The sequence below is a fragment of the Carettochelys insculpta genome, chromosome 22 (genome assembly GCF_033958435.1).
Source record: "Carettochelys insculpta isolate YL-2023 chromosome 22, ASM3395843v1, whole genome shotgun sequence".
Classification (NCBI taxonomy): Eukaryota; Metazoa; Chordata; order Testudines; family Carettochelyidae; genus Carettochelys; species Carettochelys insculpta.
In genome coordinates, this window is record NC_134158.1 from 21,410,803 (window position 1) to 21,430,233 (window position 19,431).

The window sequence follows — 19,431 nt, forward strand, 5'->3', positions numbered from 1 at the left end:
ACAGCAGAGGGACTCCAGAGACATACGCCAGAATTTTATTCCATCTCTGCGACAAGCCTGTGCCAAGAACTCGGCAATTCTTATATTTAACTTCCTTCCTGCCTTCCTATTACAGACGCCAAAGGATCAGCACTGTGTGCTTTTCTGGTCGGTTTCTAAGTTATAAACTGACCTGGGAAGGTGGCTGCTTCTTTGGGATTGGTGGAACCTTTTTATTTGGCGAGACTGGTTTTCCTAAACCCCCGTCTGCACAAGGACTGGTACTGGGGGCGACACGAGAGAAACGGAGCATCGAAACGTGGCTTCTTGCTAGCCACAGTGGTGAACAAGGCACATCGACAGTTGACTCTGCGGAGAACCATCTTCTGGGATTTCATTTAGCGTGTCTGATAGGGACACGCTAAATCGAAGGCTGAGGTCATCCCGGTGCACTCCTCGCAGTCCTTTGCAAGCAGCAAGGGAAGTCGATGGGAAGTTGACCTCCCACGGTGGGGACACTGCAGAAATTCGACCTTAGGTACGTCCACTCCAGCTACACTATTCTCCTGGCCGGAGTTGTGTATCTTGGGTCTACTTTCTCCCCTAGACCAACCCCAGCAGGGCTGTTTGTGACTGGTTTGGTGCCTGAGAGTGGAAGGCCCCGAGGCTTGGGCTGTAAGTTGCCCTGTCCCTAAGCAATTTGCCCTGAACTGATACTCTGAGCAGTGTCCCCCCAGGATCCCCCTTATAACAGACATAAGAGCAGGAGTGTTGTGAGCAACACACAAGTGGCAATCCTTCTGCTCTACTCTGCACCGATAATGCCTCAACTGGAGTCCTGTGTCCAGTTCTGGGCGCCCCACATTTGGGGGAAGATGTGGCCAAACTGGAGACAATCCAGAGAAGAACAAGTAAAATGGTCTAGGAAGATCTAGAAAACACGACCTGTGCAGGAAGATGGAACAAACTGGGTTTGTTTAGGCTGGAAAAGAGAAGACTGAGCAGGGACATGACAACAAATTTCAAATTCCTAAAAGGCTGTAACAAGGAGGAGGGAGAAAAACTGTTTTACTTTACCGCTGAGGACAGGACAAGGAGCAATGGGCTTAAACTGCAGCAAGGGAGGTTTAGGTTGGACGTTGGGAACAACGTCCTGTGAGGGTGGTTACGCAGTGGAATAAATCACCTGGGGAGGTGGTGGAAGCTCCATCACTGGAGATATTTAAGAGCAGGCTCGACAGACACATTTCAGGAATGCTTTAAGCCCAAGGGTCAGCAACCTTTCCCAGGCTGAGGGCCGAAGTGAGACCTTTTGACCTCCATGGATGGGCCGAGAGCCAGGGATACTTTTTAAGTCACTCACAGTCCTATTTACAACAGCTTCATTGATAAATAAACGAAGACGCAGAGCTTCTCCATTCGGGGGCGGTTGGGAGCATTAGCTGGTCTTTTGTTAATCCCCAGGCAGCCTGGCTTTGAGCCAGCTTGTGGGGCTGAGCTCCCGCGTCACATGCTCCTTGTGTGCCGCTCTCAGCACTCGTGCCGGGGGTTGTTGACCCTTGATCTAGAGCCTACATGGTGCTTGCTCTTGCCATGAGTGTGATGGAGTGGGGGATACCTGTGTGTGTGTGTGGCTCACAGAGGGTGTGGGGCTCCTGCTGAGGGTAACCTTGACGACCAGGTAACACCTTTGTACTGCAGACAAAGGAGGAGGTGGAGCCTGAGGGGTTTGAATTGGAACTGGGAGTTGTAAGCAGTTAGTCTGGGCTGGGAGAGAGAGAGAGAGACAAAGGAGGGGGCCAGGCCCCAGCTCTGGGGGCCCCTCGGGGCCTCCTCTCCCCAACATGGGTTGGACTGGCTGTCTCTGCCTGCTGTACTGACTCCTCTGTATGATGCTGTGTCCTGTCGGCTAATAAACCTGCTGTTTTCCTGCTGAGTGAGAGACTCTCCTGCCTGCGGACAGGGTGCAGAGCTTGGGGGACTCCAGAACCCCATCACAATGAGTGCAGATGACCGGACTTGACAACCCTTGAGCTTCCACCCAGTCCTGATTCTATATTCCCTTAATCAGCCAGAGAAGCTCCAAATGCTGTGAAAAGACTTGAAGTTGCTGCCCTTTGCCACTGCTGAATGGCCACCGACCAGTGGGAGCTCAGCCTGCTGCAGGGGAACAGCTACAAAGCACAAGCAGAAAACAGGATTCACGGAGCTGATTGAAATCGGCGTTCCCGGCAGCACACTTGGGCTAACGGCAACACACGCTGGTGCAGGTTCAGCAAGGAGCGCCGCACAGCAACGAGCTGATGTATACAACCCAGCAAAGCATCACCACACCCCGAGACAACAGGTGAGCGTGTGTGGCCATGTAACCCCACGCACACGTGCAGTAATGCAGCAGCTTAGCACCCAGGAACAACACAACCACACACGAGCACCACGCAGGGCTTGAGACACCCTACAACAACAAACCGGTGCGTTTAGTTCCCGCTGCTCACTCCCTGCAGCCCTACAATAACAAACCAACGAGGCCAGCTCCCTGAAAGGAACCCGCCTAACACAGACAGGCCAGTGCTCACAAGTGACCCTACAATAACAAAAACAGAGCTGCCTTACCCCAGCCACAGCACACTGGCTGGCAACCTCCCTCCTCTCGCCTCGATGGATGGGCAGGGCCCATATGTGAACAGGGGATCTGATCAGCCATTGGCATCGGGATGAACCCGCCGGGTTAGGAAACAGACCAAGAAAATGCCCGGAGAAAGAACCCAGCGCAGCAGCAGGTTATTTACCGTTTTCCCGACGGATGACTGGGGTGCCGGTGAGATGGGTGGGGAGGGGGAGAGGAAGAGAAGGGGGAGAGAGGAGGTGAGTGCCACACGTCACAGTGCAAAGGAAAAGGTGATGATTAAAACCAGATTAAGGCCATTAATGTGGAGTGGAGCCGCCCGGGGCGGGGCGGGAGGGCGTTATTATGATCTGGATTAATAGCAGCGCCTCACTCTGGGGCAGCCTGCAGCCACACGGCAGCTGTGATCACACACCGGGGGGGAGGAGCGCGGAAGGAGTAGGGTCTTAGCCCTGAGCCACAGGGCTCCCCCAGCACGGACGGGCCAGGTCGGGCCCACGAGACCAGCTGCTGCGGCACTTACTAGCAGGCGTTGCGGGGGAATGCCCCAGGGCAGGGCGGGACAAGCCCAACTCTGCTCACCACGACCCACCCGAGACACCCTCCCTTCTGCAGGCGGTGCCCCCACAGCCTGCCTGTCCTCCAGCCCCTGCTGCCCACCCAGGGGGGCTTGAACTGGGACCTGCGGATCTACATGCCCCCAGCTCAGGCCCCGGAGCTCAGCGGCTGCAGCGACCGTGCTCCCGTCACCGTCAGAAGGGGGGACGCTGCCTCGGGGGCGGCTGGCACTGGGGCCTGGGTTCCTGGATGCCATTGCCCACTCACCAGAGCAGAACCTCGTTGCCCTGGTCAGCCGGACGAGAGCAAAAGGGCAGAGAGTGGCAGGCCTGGGGGGCCAGAAAGGAGGGGTGCGGAGCGGCAGGGCGGGGGCCGACGGGGGAGGCTGGAACAGGGGTGCGGAGCGGCAGGGCTGGGGCCGAGTGGGGAGGTCGGGTCGGGGTGCGGAGCGGCAGGGCTGGGGCCGACAGGGGAGGCCGGGACAGGGGAGTGGAGCGGCAGGGCGGGGGCCGACGGGGGAGGCTGGAACAGGGGTGCGGAGCGGCAGGGCGGGGGCCGAGTGGGGAGGTCGGGTCGGGGTGCGGAGCGGCAGGGCTGGGGCCGAGTGGGGAGGTCGGGTCGGGGTGCGGAGCGGCAGGGCTGGGGCCGACGGGGGAGGCCGGGACAGGGGCGCGGAGCACCAGGGTGGGGGCCGTGCTGCCTAGCGCTCAAGTCGTGGGGGGCAGCGCAGACTCACTTGTTCCCTCCTCCGTCACCATGCCCAGCCCCTCGGCCTTGTTCTGTCTCTCGAAGGCGTTGAGGTCCAGGACGCTGCAGGGAGAAGTGGGGGTCAGGGAAGGCCAGCGGGGGAGTGGGGAGACCCTGTCCCCAACAGCCTCCCTCCCCCCCAGCACTCCACAGGCAGCCCCAGCAGTGGGTACGGATGGGGGCAGCGGGTGCTGGCCCCGGCATGCTGGGCTGGGAAGCAGGGCTGACAGGTGCCCCCAGGCCTGGCTCCCTGCTGCTCAGGTTCCCTCCAGTGGCAGCGAGAGGGCAGCTAGCAGGGCTCGACCAACGACGGGGTTCTGGGCACAGCTGAGGGAACCCGCCCAGGGGTATCGCTTACAACCGGCCACGTACGGCCCAGGCCGGGCCTTCCTCCCCGCCACGGTGGGCTGGGCACCCATCCCCCAGGGGAGGCTTTCGGAGACCTTCCAAAATCGGCACCTAAGAGGGCTGGCCGCATCAGCAGCTGGTACCCATTAGAGTGCACAGGACAGGTGCAGTGTGCCGTCTGGGGGACAGCCCAGGGGCTGGACCCTCTGGGGCCCGGAAGAAGCTGTGTGGAGTTGGTGCAACAGGTTTAATAACCTCCCACCAGAGGAGGGGCGTCGATTTGCGCTTTGGAGGCGTCTGGGGGGTTGCTCGTGTGGCTTCGGGCTGGCCAGGCTGGCAGGGGTGCTGTTGCGGTGGGTTGGATTTGCCGTAGCGAGAAGGAAGGCCCGGCCCGGCAGTAAGCGATACCCCCGGGTTGGTTGCCTTGGCTGTCCCAGAACCCCCGTCACATTACAGCCGGAGGGGCCTGTCGGGAGGGAGGGACGCCGGCCAGGGCGGACAGACAGACGGTTCCACTCACCTGCAGGTCTGCATCAGGGCCTGCACGCTCTGGAAGAAGCCCACCTCCCTCTTCTCCTTCAGGTAATCCAGCATTTTCTGTGGGGGCAAAGGCAGGCTGTCCTCTGAGCAGCACCTCCACAGCTGCTCCCTCCGGCCTCGCCCCTCCGCGGCTGGTGGGCGACCCCACAGCTTGGGAGACAAGCCCCCAGCTCTGCCCTTGCCGCCTGAGGCCCCAGCTGCTACCGAGGTCACTGGCCTCTGCCCAGCCACCCGCCGAACCGTGAGCTCCCCAGCCGAGCCACCAGCCCCAGCGCCGGGAGCACATGAGGGGGCACTGCAGCCCCCAGCCTGCCTGGCCCAGCCTCTGCCACTGCAAGAGCAAGCAGGGGAGGGAGCTTGGGTTCCTCAGCGGAGTGTGGACAGTACCAGGAGAGGCAATTTGGGAAGGCATTGTCTTCCGCTGCCTGGATACTGGCCACCCATGCCCTCTTCCCGCCTTACTAGCCCATTACTCACCCGCTCCTCCCTCGTTACTCAGCCCCTTCCCCCTCATTACTCAGCACATTACTCAGCCCCTGCTCCCTCCTTACTCAGCCCATTACTCACCTTCTCCTCCCTCCTTACTCAGCCCATTACACTCCTGCTCCTCCCTCATTATTCAGCCCCTCCTCCCTCCTTACTAGCCCATTACCCGCTCCTGCTTTGTTACTCAGCCCATTACTCAGCCCCTCACCCTCATTACTCAGCACATTACTTACTCACTCGTTCCTTGTTACTCAGCCTGTTACTCAGCCCATTGCTCACCTGCTCCTCCCTCATTACTCAGCACTTTACTCACCCACTCCTCCCTGATTACTCAGCTCACTACTCATGTCCTCCTTCCTTATTACTCATTAGTTACTTAGCACTTGTCCATTATTACTCTGTCATTACACAGCATTTTCTCCCTCATTGCTCAGTGACTGTTCGCTCATTACTAAGCTGCTACTCCCTTTGTTACTCAGGGCAGAAGCCCTGGTTACCCCACATTCCTTCACTGGTTACTCAGGAGTTACTAACACGCTGCTAGACACGACTGCTCATTACCCAACACATCTCTCCTCTCCTCGGCCGTTACTCTGCTGCTAGTCCCTGGCTTGGTGGGGCCTTTGCACGTGCAAGGACTGAGCGAGGTGCCGGGGCCCCGGCCCCGGGAACGGAGTGATGCCTGTGCCATACCTGCTGCACTTCCATGTTACCTCCGTTGAGGATGGAGATGCCCAGCTTGAGGGTGGAGGACACCATAGCGCCAGGCTCCCCTGCCAACAACCAAGGCAGTGCCAGTGACCACAGGGGGGGCATTGAGGGGCACAGAGTCTAACACCCACCCCCTCGGGGATCTGGGAGATGCCTGAAGCAGGTATCACAGCAGCAGGGTCCCCAGTGCCACAGGGGCTCAGAGGTGAGTACCACGGGGAGAGGGCACAGGGATTCACAACAACCCCCAGGGCAGCACCCCACCAGTGCCTGTCCAACCCGACCCCTACCCACACATCTACCCCCAGCCTGCTGTTTGGCCCACACACGCCTTACACCCCCACCTGGCCCCCTTCAAGCCTCCCCTGCAGCCCTCCAGGCACGTGTCCAAGAGACACCCTGGGCGTGATCTCACCTTTGCACGCACTGATCATCTGCAGCACCATCTCGGCTGCCCCACGGTTGTGCAGCCGCGACTGCTGGTAGAGCAGCTTCTGCTTCTCCATCTCCTTCTCCTGCGTAACCGCGACAGCAGGGTCAGCGCAGGCAGGTCGGGGCCTGGCCGGCACCCAAAGGAGGGAGGGGATCACCTACCTCAAAGGAGCCTTCAGCCTCCTCCTCATCTTTCTCATCACCTTCCGCCTCACCTTCTTCAATGTGACAGCTCTGGGGGTGAAAGGGGAGACCGTGTGACGAAGTCCTCCCCAGCCAAACACCAAACATCCCCTGCTCCAATCCAGAGCCCATCCCATTACTCCAGTGATACTGCACCACTGGGCTGGAGATACGTCACCACTCCAGCCATATCACGCTGCTAGTGCGCTGTTACTCCGGCGACGCAACGCTCTGTGCGAGGACGCTATAGTATTACTCTGAAGATACTACACCATTACTCTGGGGAAACCAAACCGTCGGTACATTTTTACTCTGGAGATATTACACTACTACCCCAGAGCTACTACAAAGTGAGTGCGTCATTAGCCCAGAGACATTATAATGTTATTCCAGAGACACTGTGCCATGGGCACATAGTGACTTCGGAGACATTATGCTGTTACCCCAGGGACGTGACACTGTTACTCCAGAAACAATGGTAACTCTTAGTATCATGTTACTCTGGTGATGTTACATTTGTAATACGCAGTTACTCCAAAGACATGTGCGAATACTTCAGAGAATCAAAGCTGTTACTCCATCATTACTACAGAGATACTACAAGGTTACAAAGCGGTTCTTAAGACACTACCTAGTTACCCCAACATACTATCCTGTTGCTATATTGCTGCTCCAAAGATACCAGTTCTCTGAAAGCTATTACACAGCTGTTATGCCATCGCCACTCTACAGATACAATTGGCATTACTCTCAAGTTACAACATTGTTGCTACTGCCCTCAGGGCCGTGACCTGGGGGTTTCCTTCCGGCCAGTCAAGCATAGCAGAAGCAGAAGCTTGTGAAGGAGAGGGGGAAAGAGCTGCACAAACTGCCCCTTACTGGAAGTGGGGAGAGTCCAGGAAGGGAGGGAGCCAAATTCTCTGCTGCATTTACACCCAGAGAGCCAGGTTTGACCCCAGCTCGACTCGCAAGTGGGATGAGTTTCTGGAGCTGCCCGGGGAATGATGGGCAAATTGCGGGGGGCACTGGGGGAGACATGCTGCAAGAAGCAGGCGTGGAGCTGCAGTTACTCACCTTTGCCATGATGTCAGTGTAGGCCATGTACAGATGGTCCTCGTCCAGCTTGCTGAAAGGCAGCGCACAGGCCGAATCAGAACCAACACCACACTCCAGAAAGGCCAGGGGAACATTCCTACAGCAGAGCCTCAACCCCGCCCTCTCCTGGAGCCCAGGAGAGGACCCAGCAGTCCTGACTTCCAGCCGCCCGCAGCTTTAACCCCTGGCCCCCACTCTCTGGAGTTGGGGGAGAGAACCCAGGAGTCTCATCTCCCAGCTCCTGCTCTAACCACTGGACTCTAATCCCCTCTAGAGCCAGGAACGGAGCCCCAGAATCCTGGCTCCCAGCCCCTCAGCTCGGGAGACCCCCAGGGAGATTCACTCCTCAGGCTGGTTGCTAGGGGGCTGATGCTGCCACAGCCCCAGCACCCACCTCTTCTCTGTCAGTGCCGTCCGGCTGAAGTGCAGGATGAGCTGGTGCAGGGGGTCGGGCTTCTTTTCCATCTGCTCTTCCTCCTCCTCCTCCTCCTCACCTGGTTTCTACTCCCCCAGCAGGACAACAGAGAGTCACCAGTTGGGAACTTGTGACCAGGCAGGGAGGGGATCACGGTGGCCTGGCGCCCAGGTGGGGTAGGGACCTTGGCGGCCTGGCGCCCAGACAGGGAGGGGAGCCCAGCAGCCTGGCGCCCAGGTGGGGTAGGGACCCCGGCAGCCTGGCACCCAGACAGGGAGGGGACCCCAGCAGCGTGGCACCAGGGCTCAAAACATGCAAAGCTAACTCCCCTCCCCTAGCACACCCATCCCAGTGCCCCCAGCTCACAGCCAGGTCGTCGATCATGGTGTCCTCGAAGGCGTGCTCCTCTGTAACGATCCAGGCCAGCTTGTAGCTCTCCAGAAACATGTTACAGGCCCGGTGCCTGCGGGAAGGAGCAGATGAGAGGCCTGGCAGGGCCACGTTCTGGGGGCAGGAATTGACCCAGAGCCCCCTGGCTGCACCCGCTCAGCCTCCAGCATCCTGCCGGGGGGCATGGAGTGGGCAGGGGACGCAAAGGGCTGGGCAGAGCTGAGATGCCACCTGACACCCCAGCGCCAGGGGACAACACGGCTCCTGCTGGCGGGCAAGGAGGGTTGTTGGGGTCATGCAGGTCGCTAGATCCCAGGGGCGTCCTGGGGCCGTGGCTACCTGGTGGGGACAGTTGGGGTGTGAGGCTCTCCAGGGCGGGGGAGGGGGAGAACGGGTCCTGTCAGGCGAAGGTGGGGGATGCGTATACCCATGTGGGCGGAGCCTCACTCCCGATGGGCGGGAAGTGGGGCGATGGTTCCCCTGGTGGAGGGATGTGGGGAGCATGGCCCCAGTGGGGTGCCATGTAGAGGGGCACAGTTACCTAGTGGGGGGATGTGTGGGGAGCGGGGCTCCCCTAGCGGGGGGTATAGAGGGACACAGTTCCCCTGGTGGGGGGATGTTAGGGGGTGTGAGACCCTGGTGGGGGGAAATTGGGGGGCACAAGACCCCTGGTTGGGGGGAAATTGGGGTGGGGCACAACTCCCCAGCAGGGGCGAACTTGGGGGGCAGGAGACCCCTCTGGCAGGTGAGAAGTTAGTGGGGGCAGGAGACCCCCAGAAGGTGAGAAGTTAGTGGGGGCGAGTTAGGGACATGAGACCCGTGGCGGGGGGCAGGCTGGGGGGTGCGAGACCCCTGGTGGTGGGGGTTGGGGGTGTGTGAGACCCCTGGCGGGGGGAGAAGTTGGGGGGCATGAGACCCCCGGCGGGGGGAGGTGGGAGGGCGTGAGACACCTGGGGGGGGAAGTTGGGGGGCCATGAGACACCTGGCCCCCCACGGGGGGGTGAATTTGGGGGGGTGCCAGACCCCCCCACTGGGGGAGGTGGGAGGGTGCGAGATGCCTGGTGGGGGGGAAGTTTGGGGGGTGGGAGACCCCCCTGTGATGGAGTGGGGGGAGTGCCTGTGTGAGTCAGGCTGGATGTCTGAGGCAAGCAGCAGCTCCCAGTGGCTAAGGATGACCCTGGGGCTACAACTGGCAGGTGACACCTCTGCCTGAACAAAGAGCAGGGAGGAGCTGAGCTGGGTTTTGAATCGGGGGCGGCAGTTAGAGGCGAGGAGAAGGGAGAGCTGGAAGGCAGCCAGCCGGAGGAGGGGGAAGCTACACCCCAGAGGGGCCCCCCTCGGGGTCTTCTCCCCAGGACGGGTTGGAAGGACTGTCTCTGGCTGCTGTACTGTTGCTTCTGTGAGAAACTGGACATCTGTTGCCTAATAAACCTGCTGTTGTACCTGCTGAGTGAGAGTCTCTCCTGCCAGCGGACGGGGTGCAGTGCAGGGGGACCCCTGAACCCCATCACACCCCCACAGGGGGGTGAATTTGGGGGGGTGCCAGACCCCCCTTGGGGGGAGGTGGGGGGCACGAGACACCTGCCAGGGGGGAATTTGTGGGGGTGTGAGACGCCCGGCAGGGGGAGGAAGTTGGGGGGGTGCAAGACTCCCCGTGGGGGGATGAAGATGGGGGGGTGAGATCCCTCACGGAGGGAGGTGGGGGGGCACGGGACGCCTGGCAGGGGGGAAGTTGGGGGGAGCGTGAGACCCCCGGCGGGGGGAAAGTTGGGGGGGCGTGAGATCCCCGGTGGGGGGGGAAGTGGGGGCGCATGAGACCCCCAGCCAGGGGGGAAGTTGGGGGGCATGAGAGCCTGGCGGGGGGCAGTGGAGGGGGCGCGACTCCCCCGGCGGGGGGGTAGTTGGGGGGGGCGCGAGACACCTGGCAGGAGGGAAGTTGGGGGGGTGAGAGATGCCCGGTGGGGGGGAAGTGGGGGGCGCGAGACCCCTGGTGGGGGAGGCTGGTTCACAGGCCCTGCCCAGGGCAGACCCGGCTCTGACCTGGGCAGGTTGTAGAGCGGAGTCATGCGGAAGCAGGCGACCACGGCGCGGCGGCGCTGCTTGGACAGCAGCTTGTGCCAGACGGCCTTCTTCGACTTGTAGGGGTGCTCGGTCTGTGGGCAACGGTGGGGTTACATCCACAGGCCCCACGGCGCTGCCCCACCCCGCCCCGCCCACCCCGTCCCTCACCTGCTCCAGGTGGTACAGCACAGCCGACACCTCCTGCACCCGCCGCACGATCTTCTCTGGCTTGTTGGCATCCTCGGCCTTGCCCGACATCTGCCGGTACAGGGCCATCTGCCAGCGCATGGACGTGGGGTTCTCGCACTGCCGGGGGAGCAGGGCGGTAAGACACAGGGCAGCAGGGACCGGCCCTGCTGGGGGGTTGGGCATCAGACCATGGGCGACGGGGGCAGGTGGAGCCTGGGTGCCCTGAAGTGGGGCTGGCCAGCGGCCCTGGTGGAAAGTGCGGGACGGCGCACAGTGCCTGGGAGGGGCTGGCCTGTGGCATTCACCAGCAGGGAGCGCTGGGCTATGGCACCGGAGAGGGAAAAGGGAGCAGCCTGTGGGGAGTGGGGCAGGGGCTGGTTCATGGGGAGGGGGCAGCCATGGGGCGAGGCGGGTAGCTTGAGAGGGAAAGCGGGGGTCGGCCCATGGGGGAAAGGGGGGCAGCCACGGGGGAAGGGGGGCTGGCCCATGGGGGAAAGGGAGGCAGCCATGGGACAGGGCTGGCCCATAGGGAGAAGAGGGGGAGCTGTGTGTGTTGCGGGGGTGGGGGACGCTCACCTTGCTCTGCAGATGGAGGTTGTTGTTGAGGACTTCCCGCACCTCCTCATCCGTGTCTTTCTGGGGAGGGGGCACAGAGCACATCAGATGCACAGAGTCCAGGCTGCCCAGACACTCCCTCAGTACAAGCTGCACCCCCCAGCTGCTTGTCACCACCCTCCAGCTCAGCCCGCAAGAGACAACCCCCAGGGCAACAGCCCCACCCGATTCCACTAGCTCCTCCCCTCACTCTCTGTGGCTCCTCCCTGTCACGCCCCCCACAGGCTTTATGAAAATTGGCTTATGAACATGAATAACTTGAAGATGCATTGAGCAAAATGCATAATTAAAGTTACAGTCTGCTGAGCGTGTCTCGTCTATTTCTGTGCTGGTATCACTCGTTTGTCAAATCAGAAATATGTCTTAATTCTAAATGTGCTAGTGAGGGCCATCTCTCATACTCTGGGAACTTAATGGCCTGGTGCTCAAGGTAACAACCTATGAACTGGTTTTTGTTTTCCTGTAAGCCCAAACTGTGGTTGGTCCTGGAAAGACGTGAATATGCCACCCAGTGTTGGAATCGATCTTGCACCTGTATTTTTCCAAGGGGATGGGGAGATTTCTGGCCTTGGGGGAAAGTCTATTTGAGGAATGGAAACTAATCAAGCTTTTGTCTTCAGCTGGCTTTTGAACTTTCCTCCCTGCTTTCAGGGGATACACATGAAGAAGACTAAGTTTAAGACCTCCACAGAACTCTAAAAAGCTGAAGATTCAAGCCAGAGAGAAAGATTTAAAGATGTTACCTGAACCAAGGACAGGTGAGGAACACACTTGGAAACAGCTTCTCTTAATTGGCTGTTGCACCAGGAACCTACCCTGAGTTGTCTGGTTTCACTGGCAATCACGTAAATCCCACTTTTTATACTTAATACAAACCCTTTAATTTATTCTCAAGCCCAGTGTAAATAACTGTTGTTGGGGTGGGGGAGGGGGAAGGCCCAGCTGTGCTCCCTTTCCTCGGGGTGAATTTCTCAGCTTTCGCGGTGTAAAACTTCTCTAGCGGCAGACGGGTATATCGGAGTTTGGCCCTCTGAGAGCTGTCAGCAGCATTACAGCTGTGTTGCTCTGCTGGGGGCGTGTTACCCCAGCTCTGTGCCGTGGCTAGAGGAGACCAGAGCTTCTGGCCTAGCAGGACAGGGTGGTGGGGAGCCCAAGGACAGGTACGTGGGCTCAGAGGCACGACCAGAACACTGGGGGGACTTTGTGATCCAACCCATCTCACTGCCCCCCTCTCCCCGGCTCCTCCCCGCAGCTCACCAGGGCATAGCGCCCCTTGGCCAGGGTGATGAGCTCTTGGTCGGTGGGCGAGCACATGTTGAGGCCAATGGGCAGCATTTTCTTCAGGGTGGCCACAATAAGTGAGGTCTGCACGGAGTAGCGATCCCCACGCCGCTTCTTCTTGGTCCGCTCCTGCTCCGAGCTGCCCGCCTGTGGGGGCCAGAGGGGGTCAGAACAGGGTCCCAGCTTCAACCTCCCCCGCCTTCGGTCCTATGCCTCCAGCCAACATGCCAAGGCAGAAGCTACCGGCTGCAGCCACGCCCCTCCTGCGCCCAGAGGGGAACCTGGCTAGTCCCACACTGGCCAAGCTGGAGGGGCGTGGCTTCCCACAAAGGGGCGTGGCTTCCTGCAAAGGGGCGTGGCTTCCCATCTCCACGGCAAGAGGAGAGGAGCAGAGCTGCTCGGAAATGGGTGAGAGGGCGAAGATGTCGGGATTACCCCGGGGGGGCCCCTCCAGTGGCTCGGACACCTCAGCCGGCCCCACCCTCACCGGGGACACAGCCCCTCGGGGCGCTGACAATTCAGAAATCAGCCTGTGCAGGTGACGGTCCTGGTTGGAAAGCCTCTGCCTGGCCCAGCCCTTCTGCCTGGCATGGCCCGGGTCTAGCGGGGCTCAGGGGCTCTCTCCTTTCCCCTGGGAATGGCCAACGAGCTTGGGCCTCGCAAACCTCAGGTCACCCCAAGGGGCTGTGGACCAGAAACAGGGCCTGAGGGAGCCGGCTGGCCAGTGAACAGCCCCGCTGCACAGGGGCATGCTGGCGGGGGGCAGAGACACCCCTCCAGGGCACCACGGCTCAGCCCCGGCCAAGCCTAGAGACGGGGGCAGCTGGATCCCAGGAGAGGACAGTGCAAAGAGCCCCCTGTGACACACACAGCCCAGCAGGCAGGCAGGGCAGCACAATCTGCCTGCCACATCCCTCCTTCCCCACCGGGATGTCACACGGGCGATCGAGCTCTGTGAGCTGGGGGGCAGCAACAAGAACCGGAGCCCTCGGGGCCCCCACTGCCCCCCCACTCCGCAGCTGTGCACAGCAAGAGCCCAGAGGGACCAAGCCAGTTCAGATCAGGCGCTGCAGAGAGCCGGCCTGGCGCATGCTGCTTCTGGGGCTAGAGACAGCTGGGGTCAGGGGCACACCCCCCATTGATGGTGCAAAGCCGTGGCACAAACCAGCCCACTACATGGCCACTAGCCAGGCACGCCAGGGGCCAGTGGGCTGGGTACACAGGGGACCAGCAGGCTGGATGCCATGGTAATCGGTAGGCTAGGTACAATGGGGGGGCCTGTGGATTGGATACACCAGGAAGCTGTCTGGCTGTGGCGGTAGCTGGTAGGCTGTGTTCCCAGCGGGGCCAGTGGACCAAGTGCAGTGATAGTCAGTGGCTGGGTGCAGTGGCGGCTGGTGGGCTGAATGCAGTGGTAGTTGGTGGCTGGGTCCACTGGAGGCCGGGGTGCTGAGTGCAGTGGTGGCTGGCAGGTTGAGTGCAGTGGTAGTCGGTAGCTGGGTGCAGTGGTGGCTGGGGGACTGAGTGCAGTGGTAGTTGGTGGCTGGGTGCAGTGGTGGCTGGGGGGCTGACTGGAGTGGTGGTCGGTGGCTGGGTGCAGTGGTGGCTGGGGGGCTGACTGCAGTGGTGGTCGGTGCCTGGGTGCAGTGGTGGCTGGTGGGCTGAGTGCAGTGGTAGTTGGTGGCTGGGTGCAGTGGTGGCTGGGGGGCTGAGTGCAGTGGTAGTTGGTGGCTGGGTGCAGTGGTGGCTGGGGGGCTGAGTGCAGTGGTAGTTGGTGGCTGGGTGCAGTGGTGGCTGGGGGGCTGACTGGAGTGGTGGTCGGTGGCTGGGTGCAGTGGTGGCTGGGGGGCTGACTGCAGTGGTAGTTGGTGGCTGGGTGCAGTGGTGGCTGGGGGGCTGACTGGAGTGGTGGTCGGTGGCTGACTGCAGTGGTGGTCGGTGGCTGGGTGCACTGGGGACCAGGGACTGGAAGCTGGCAGACAGTGTGCATACAGAACCCACGGGCCACATGCAGTGGGTACTGCTGCTCGCCCAGTGCCTGGGGCAGAGGAGACCCGTGTGCTGGCCACAGGCTCCCTAGGTGCTCAAGACAGGATGCCACGGCCGCACGACCACCTCGCGAGTTTGGGGCCCGGCCCAGGGGGCGGGCAGTGGGGGCGGGGCCTGGGGGCTGGCAGATCAGACACAGACAAGGCGCCATGCGGTCTCTGCACAGCCGAAGAGATGCGAGACGCTACCTGGCCTTCTCCAGACTAAAGGCACCCGGCCGGGAGAGAAGGGAGACAAGACAGAAGAGACATGTTAGATGGGCCGCTGCCCCCTGGCTGCTGCAGCCTGTGCCCAGGGGCAGGGCAGGGCAGGGCTGTCCTGGGGCGTGGCACCCCCAGTGCAGGTTGGGGGCCACACAGGATGGCACCCTGGAGGTTAGACCGGGGGTCAGCATCAGGGAGCCTGGATCGGGGGGACTCATGGGACACCCCCACACCCAGGCTCAGGTGACTCCCTGACTCCGCACGCGGGGCTGATGGCTCACTGGACCTGCTCCCCTCGGCCCCCTTCTCCGCTGGAGCCGTGAGCTCTGGCCTCCCCGGGCACAGTGGGAACCACCCTGCGGGGCTGCCCCCGACCCAGGGCCCTTGGGATGAGACGCAACACCACAGGGCAGCACCCGCCCGCAGAGCGGAGCTGGACGTTCGCAGGGCCCTGGGGCCAGAGAGGACCGACCCCAGGCACAGCCGGCCATGGTGGCAGTGCGGGAGGGGGGCTGTGCAGCCTCCCGGCAGTCGTCTGCCTTCGCTGGTGTTCCTGCCCCAAGGTCACCCTGCCCCACAGCCAGGGCGGCTCCGCCGGGCCCCAAGGCGGGACTCTCCTGCGCCCCACCTTGGACATCTTGCTTTTGCTGTCGGCCGTCAGGAAGGACATGTTGTTTATCTCGTTCTGCACCACGAAGTTTTGTTCCTCCCGCTTGAAATTCTGGGGGAGGGCAACAGGGTGAGCCGAGACCCCACTCAGTCGCCACTGGTAGGACAGCGCCCTCTGCTGAGCGCCCCCGGCTGCCCCTCCCCAGCCCCCCGCAACCCAGCGCGCCCGGCTGGCCCCCTCCAGCTCCCCCCAGCTCAGTGCCGTGTGCCCCTCCCCAGCCCCCCGCAACCCAGCGCGCCCGGCTGGCTCCCTCCAGCTCCCCACAGCCCAGTGCCGTCTGCCCCTCCCCAGCCCCCCACAGCCCAGTGCCCCTGGCTGGCCCCCTCCAGCTCCCCCCAGCCCAGTGCCGTGTGCCCCTCCCTGGCTTCCCCCAGCCCAGAGCCCCCGTCTGCCCCTCCCCAGCCCCCCACAGCCCAGTGCCCCTGGCTGGCCCCCTCCAGCTCCCCACAGCCCAGTGCCGTGTGCCCCTCCCCAGCCCAGCGCCCCCATCTGCCCCTCCCCAGCCCAGCGCCCCCATCTGCCCCCTCCAGCCCCCCGCAGTCCAGAGCCCCCTGCTGAGCCCCCGTTCTCCTCCCCGCAGCCCAGTGCTCCCTAACGCATTGGGGGTGGGGATCTTCGATCCAAGCAGGACCCAGCCCCAGCCCTGTTCAGCTAAGGCTGCTTCCCCTCCCCGCCCTCAGCATTGTCCACCCATCCCTGTCCATGCCCCATTGCCAGCACCTCCCTGCGGGTTGTAAGAGGGGCCGTGCAGCCTCCAGGCAGTCGTCTGCCTTCGCTGGTGTCAGCGCCCCAAGAGCCCCGGCCCCACAGCCAGGGCGGCTCCTCCGGGCCCCAAGGCGGGACTCTCCGCGCCCCATGTGGCATCACCCTGGACACTTTGCTCTTGCCGTCCGATTTGTGATTTAAAATTGCTGAAGGAATCAAAAACGACGCACACCAATTGCAAGGCCTCGGTGCAGGCCTGGGGCAGAGGTGGAATAAGCGGCTGGCTCAAAACACGCCTCTGGAACACAGCCTCTGGCAGAGTCTGGCAGACTCAGTTCATGGCAAAGAAGCTCCTCAAGTGATGAGCTGGAATGAAGACAAATGGAGGAACCTCTGGGGCCCTTTTTATACCCTTGCCCACGTACCAATCACTGTTGCAACCACTGTTCTCCGTTGGCTCCAAACCTCGTGCAACGTGGGCCGAGGGAGGCGGCCGGGAGAGGCTGGTGATTTGCCGGGTCTGTTTGCACTGTTGATATGTGTGTTGCAGTACCGGGGGGGGGGGCTGCCAGGTGTGGCTGTGGACTTGTACTACAAATGTTTGCTCCTGGGCGACCTCAGCACGGTTGGCCCACGGCCTGAGAAAGGATGCAAGGGAACAGCAGCGCTTTGCTGCCAGGGCACCTCCCACGTGCGAGGAACTCTGCCATGAACGTTCAGAGCAGCGGCTGCTACCGAAAGGGCGGAGTCGTGTGGACCGACGACGCTCACGTGACAATGAAACAATGGGATTCCCTCCACCCGGGCAAGGGAATAAAGCCGGCCCCAGAGGTTCCTCCATCCTCGTCTCCATTCCGGCTCGTCACTCCTGGAGCACCTCTGCCAGGAACTGAGGCTGCCAGGCCTGATGCCCCGTCCTACCAGAGGCTGCATTGCAGAGACGTGTTTTGAGCCAGCTGCTTATTCCACCTCTGCCCCAGGCCTGCACTGAGGCCTTGCAATTGGTCTGCGTCGTCTGATTCCTTCAGCAATTTCAACTGCCACCTTCGCTTTCCCTCTCGCTATTCATAAACCTGGAGCTGTTCGATTCAGAAGGACGGACGGGCCCAGCGAGCCCTTGGGGGTCAGATCTGAGGTACACACTGACCAGGGACTGTGGCTGCTCCTTTGGCATTGGAAGACCCTGATCCGAGCAGGTGAGACTGGTTGTCATCACCTCTCGCCTGGGTACGGAGGGTCCCAGCTGTGGCACAGGAGAAGCCGGTGTCGACAGGGACAGCTTCTTGCTCTGTGCGCCTGGTTCGGTGCCTTACTGGTTCCCTTCCTGCCGGGCTTGAGCCGTACGTAGCCCTGTCTCTAAAACTTGTCCTGATTTAACCCTCCCAGCAGTATCCCGAGAAGCTCCTTTATGACTCTCCCCTCCGTCCTGCTCACAGGCCTGCACCAGCACCTCCCACCGCCCCCACTTACATGCGACTTGGACCAGTAGATGAAGACTTCGCCCACCATGCGGAACAGCTCCTCAGCATCTGAGTTGGGCTCCGTCAGCCACTTGGCCCTGTGGGCCAACGAGGAACCGTGAGCAGGTGCCCAGTCCTCACCTGGCACTAACAGGGCCCCTTGCACCACGGGGGCTCCAAGCTCCGGCAGGATTCGAACCAGGGACCCTGCTACAAACAGCTGGAGCTGCAGGAGCTATGGGGGGCGTGGCTGTCCTGGATCAGGCCCTGCCCCCTTCTGTGGCACTTGCAGCAGGCCACACCCCCTGCTGTGGCTCTCACAGGCCACTCCCCTTCCTGTGGCACTTGCAGCAGACCCCGCCCGCTGCCCTGGTTCGGCCAGCGGGGCTCCGCCCACCTGTTGTTGTCCACATAGCGGATGAGCAGTGGGTAGAGCGCGTACAGGTCCCGGCAGAGCACCGAGAACTCGTCGCGGATCAGCAGCTCCGCGTCCTCCGACTCGGCCTTGGCCTCCAGCCGCAGCTGCTCCTCCTCCGCCACCACCTTCCCCGCCCGCTTCTGCAGCTTCGCCATGGTGGGGATGAAGTGAGAGCGCAGCAGCTCGGGCCGCGCCTTGCTGACAATGGGCTGGGCAAAGACTGCGGGGCAGGGTCCAGGGTTGGGCGGAGATCACCTCCCTCCTTCCCTGCCACCCCCCTGCCAGACCAGAGCCCCCTGCCCCCCCGGCCAGACCAGTGCCCCACCCCCGACCAGCCCGCCCCCCCCCCGGCCAGACCAGCACCCCCCGCCCCCCCGGCCAGACTAGCGCCACCCCCGTTCAGACCAGAGCCCCCCGGCCAGACCAGCGCCCGCCCCGTTCAGACCAGAGCCCCCCGCCCAGACTAGCGCCACCCCCGTTCAGACCAGAGCCCCCTGGCCAGACCAGCACCCCACCTCCGACCAACCCAGTGCCCCACCCCCGACCAGCGCCCCCCCCCCCCCCCCGCCAGACCAGAGCCCCCTGACCAGCGCCCCACCGCCGACCAGCCTGCCCCCCTGACCAGACAAGCAGTCCCCCCCGCCAGACCAGCACCTCACCCCCGACCAGCCCCCTACCCCTGACCAGCCCACCCCCCTGTTCAGACCACAGCCCCCCGCCCCCCCAGCCAGACCAACGCCCCACCCCCAACCAGCCCGCCCCCCTGGCCAGACCACAGCCTCCCCGACAAGCCCACCCCTCCCCGGTGCCAGATGGAAGCCAGCCCCCCCTAGAGTGAAATGGCTCCATGCCCCGTTCCCCACCCCTCAAACCAGCACCAAGGTTATACTGGAGCAAGTGCCCCAGAAGGTAAAGGTGCCATCCCCCCTCTCCAAGCCAGCCAATCCCCTGCCATGGGCCAGGGACAGAGACAACCTGGGCCTGTGCCCATCCCCCGACCTCCCTGAGTGGGCCACCCCCGGTACCCGCCAGTGCCCCCCAGACCCTAACAGTACCCGCCAGTGCCCCCCAGAGCCCCCTGGTACCCACCAGTGCCCCCCAGAGCCTCCCAGCACCTGCCAGTGCCCCCCTGAACCCTCTGGTACCCACCAGTGCCCCCAGAGCCCCCTCTGGTACCTGCCAGTGCCCCCCAGAACCTAACAGTACCTACCAGTGCCCCCCAGAGCCTCCCAGCACCTGCCAGTGCCCCCCTGAACCCTCTGGTACCCAC

General features: G+C 62.3%; 1 protein-coding gene across 1 annotated transcript in view; it reads right to left on the minus strand.

Moving 5' to 3' along the window:
• RYR1 (ryanodine receptor 1) overlaps positions 1-19,431 on the minus strand; it is a 123,555-nt gene that overhangs the window by 29,100 nt on the left and 75,024 nt on the right. The window contains 17 exon segments of the mRNA XM_075015975.1: positions 2,769-2,786; positions 3,900-3,973; positions 4,779-4,855; positions 5,978-6,057; positions 6,411-6,510; positions 6,590-6,661; positions 7,685-7,736; positions 8,100-8,206; positions 8,487-8,583; positions 10,551-10,663; positions 10,740-10,877; positions 11,337-11,396; positions 12,633-12,803; positions 14,894-14,908; positions 15,537-15,629; positions 17,754-17,841; positions 18,141-18,381. Coding sequence (XP_074872076.1) covers positions 2,769-2,786; positions 3,900-3,973; positions 4,779-4,855; positions 5,978-6,057; positions 6,411-6,510; positions 6,590-6,661; positions 7,685-7,736; positions 8,100-8,206; positions 8,487-8,583; positions 10,551-10,663; positions 10,740-10,877; positions 11,337-11,396; positions 12,633-12,803; positions 14,894-14,908; positions 15,537-15,629; positions 17,754-17,841; positions 18,141-18,381 — 1,596 coding nt within the window.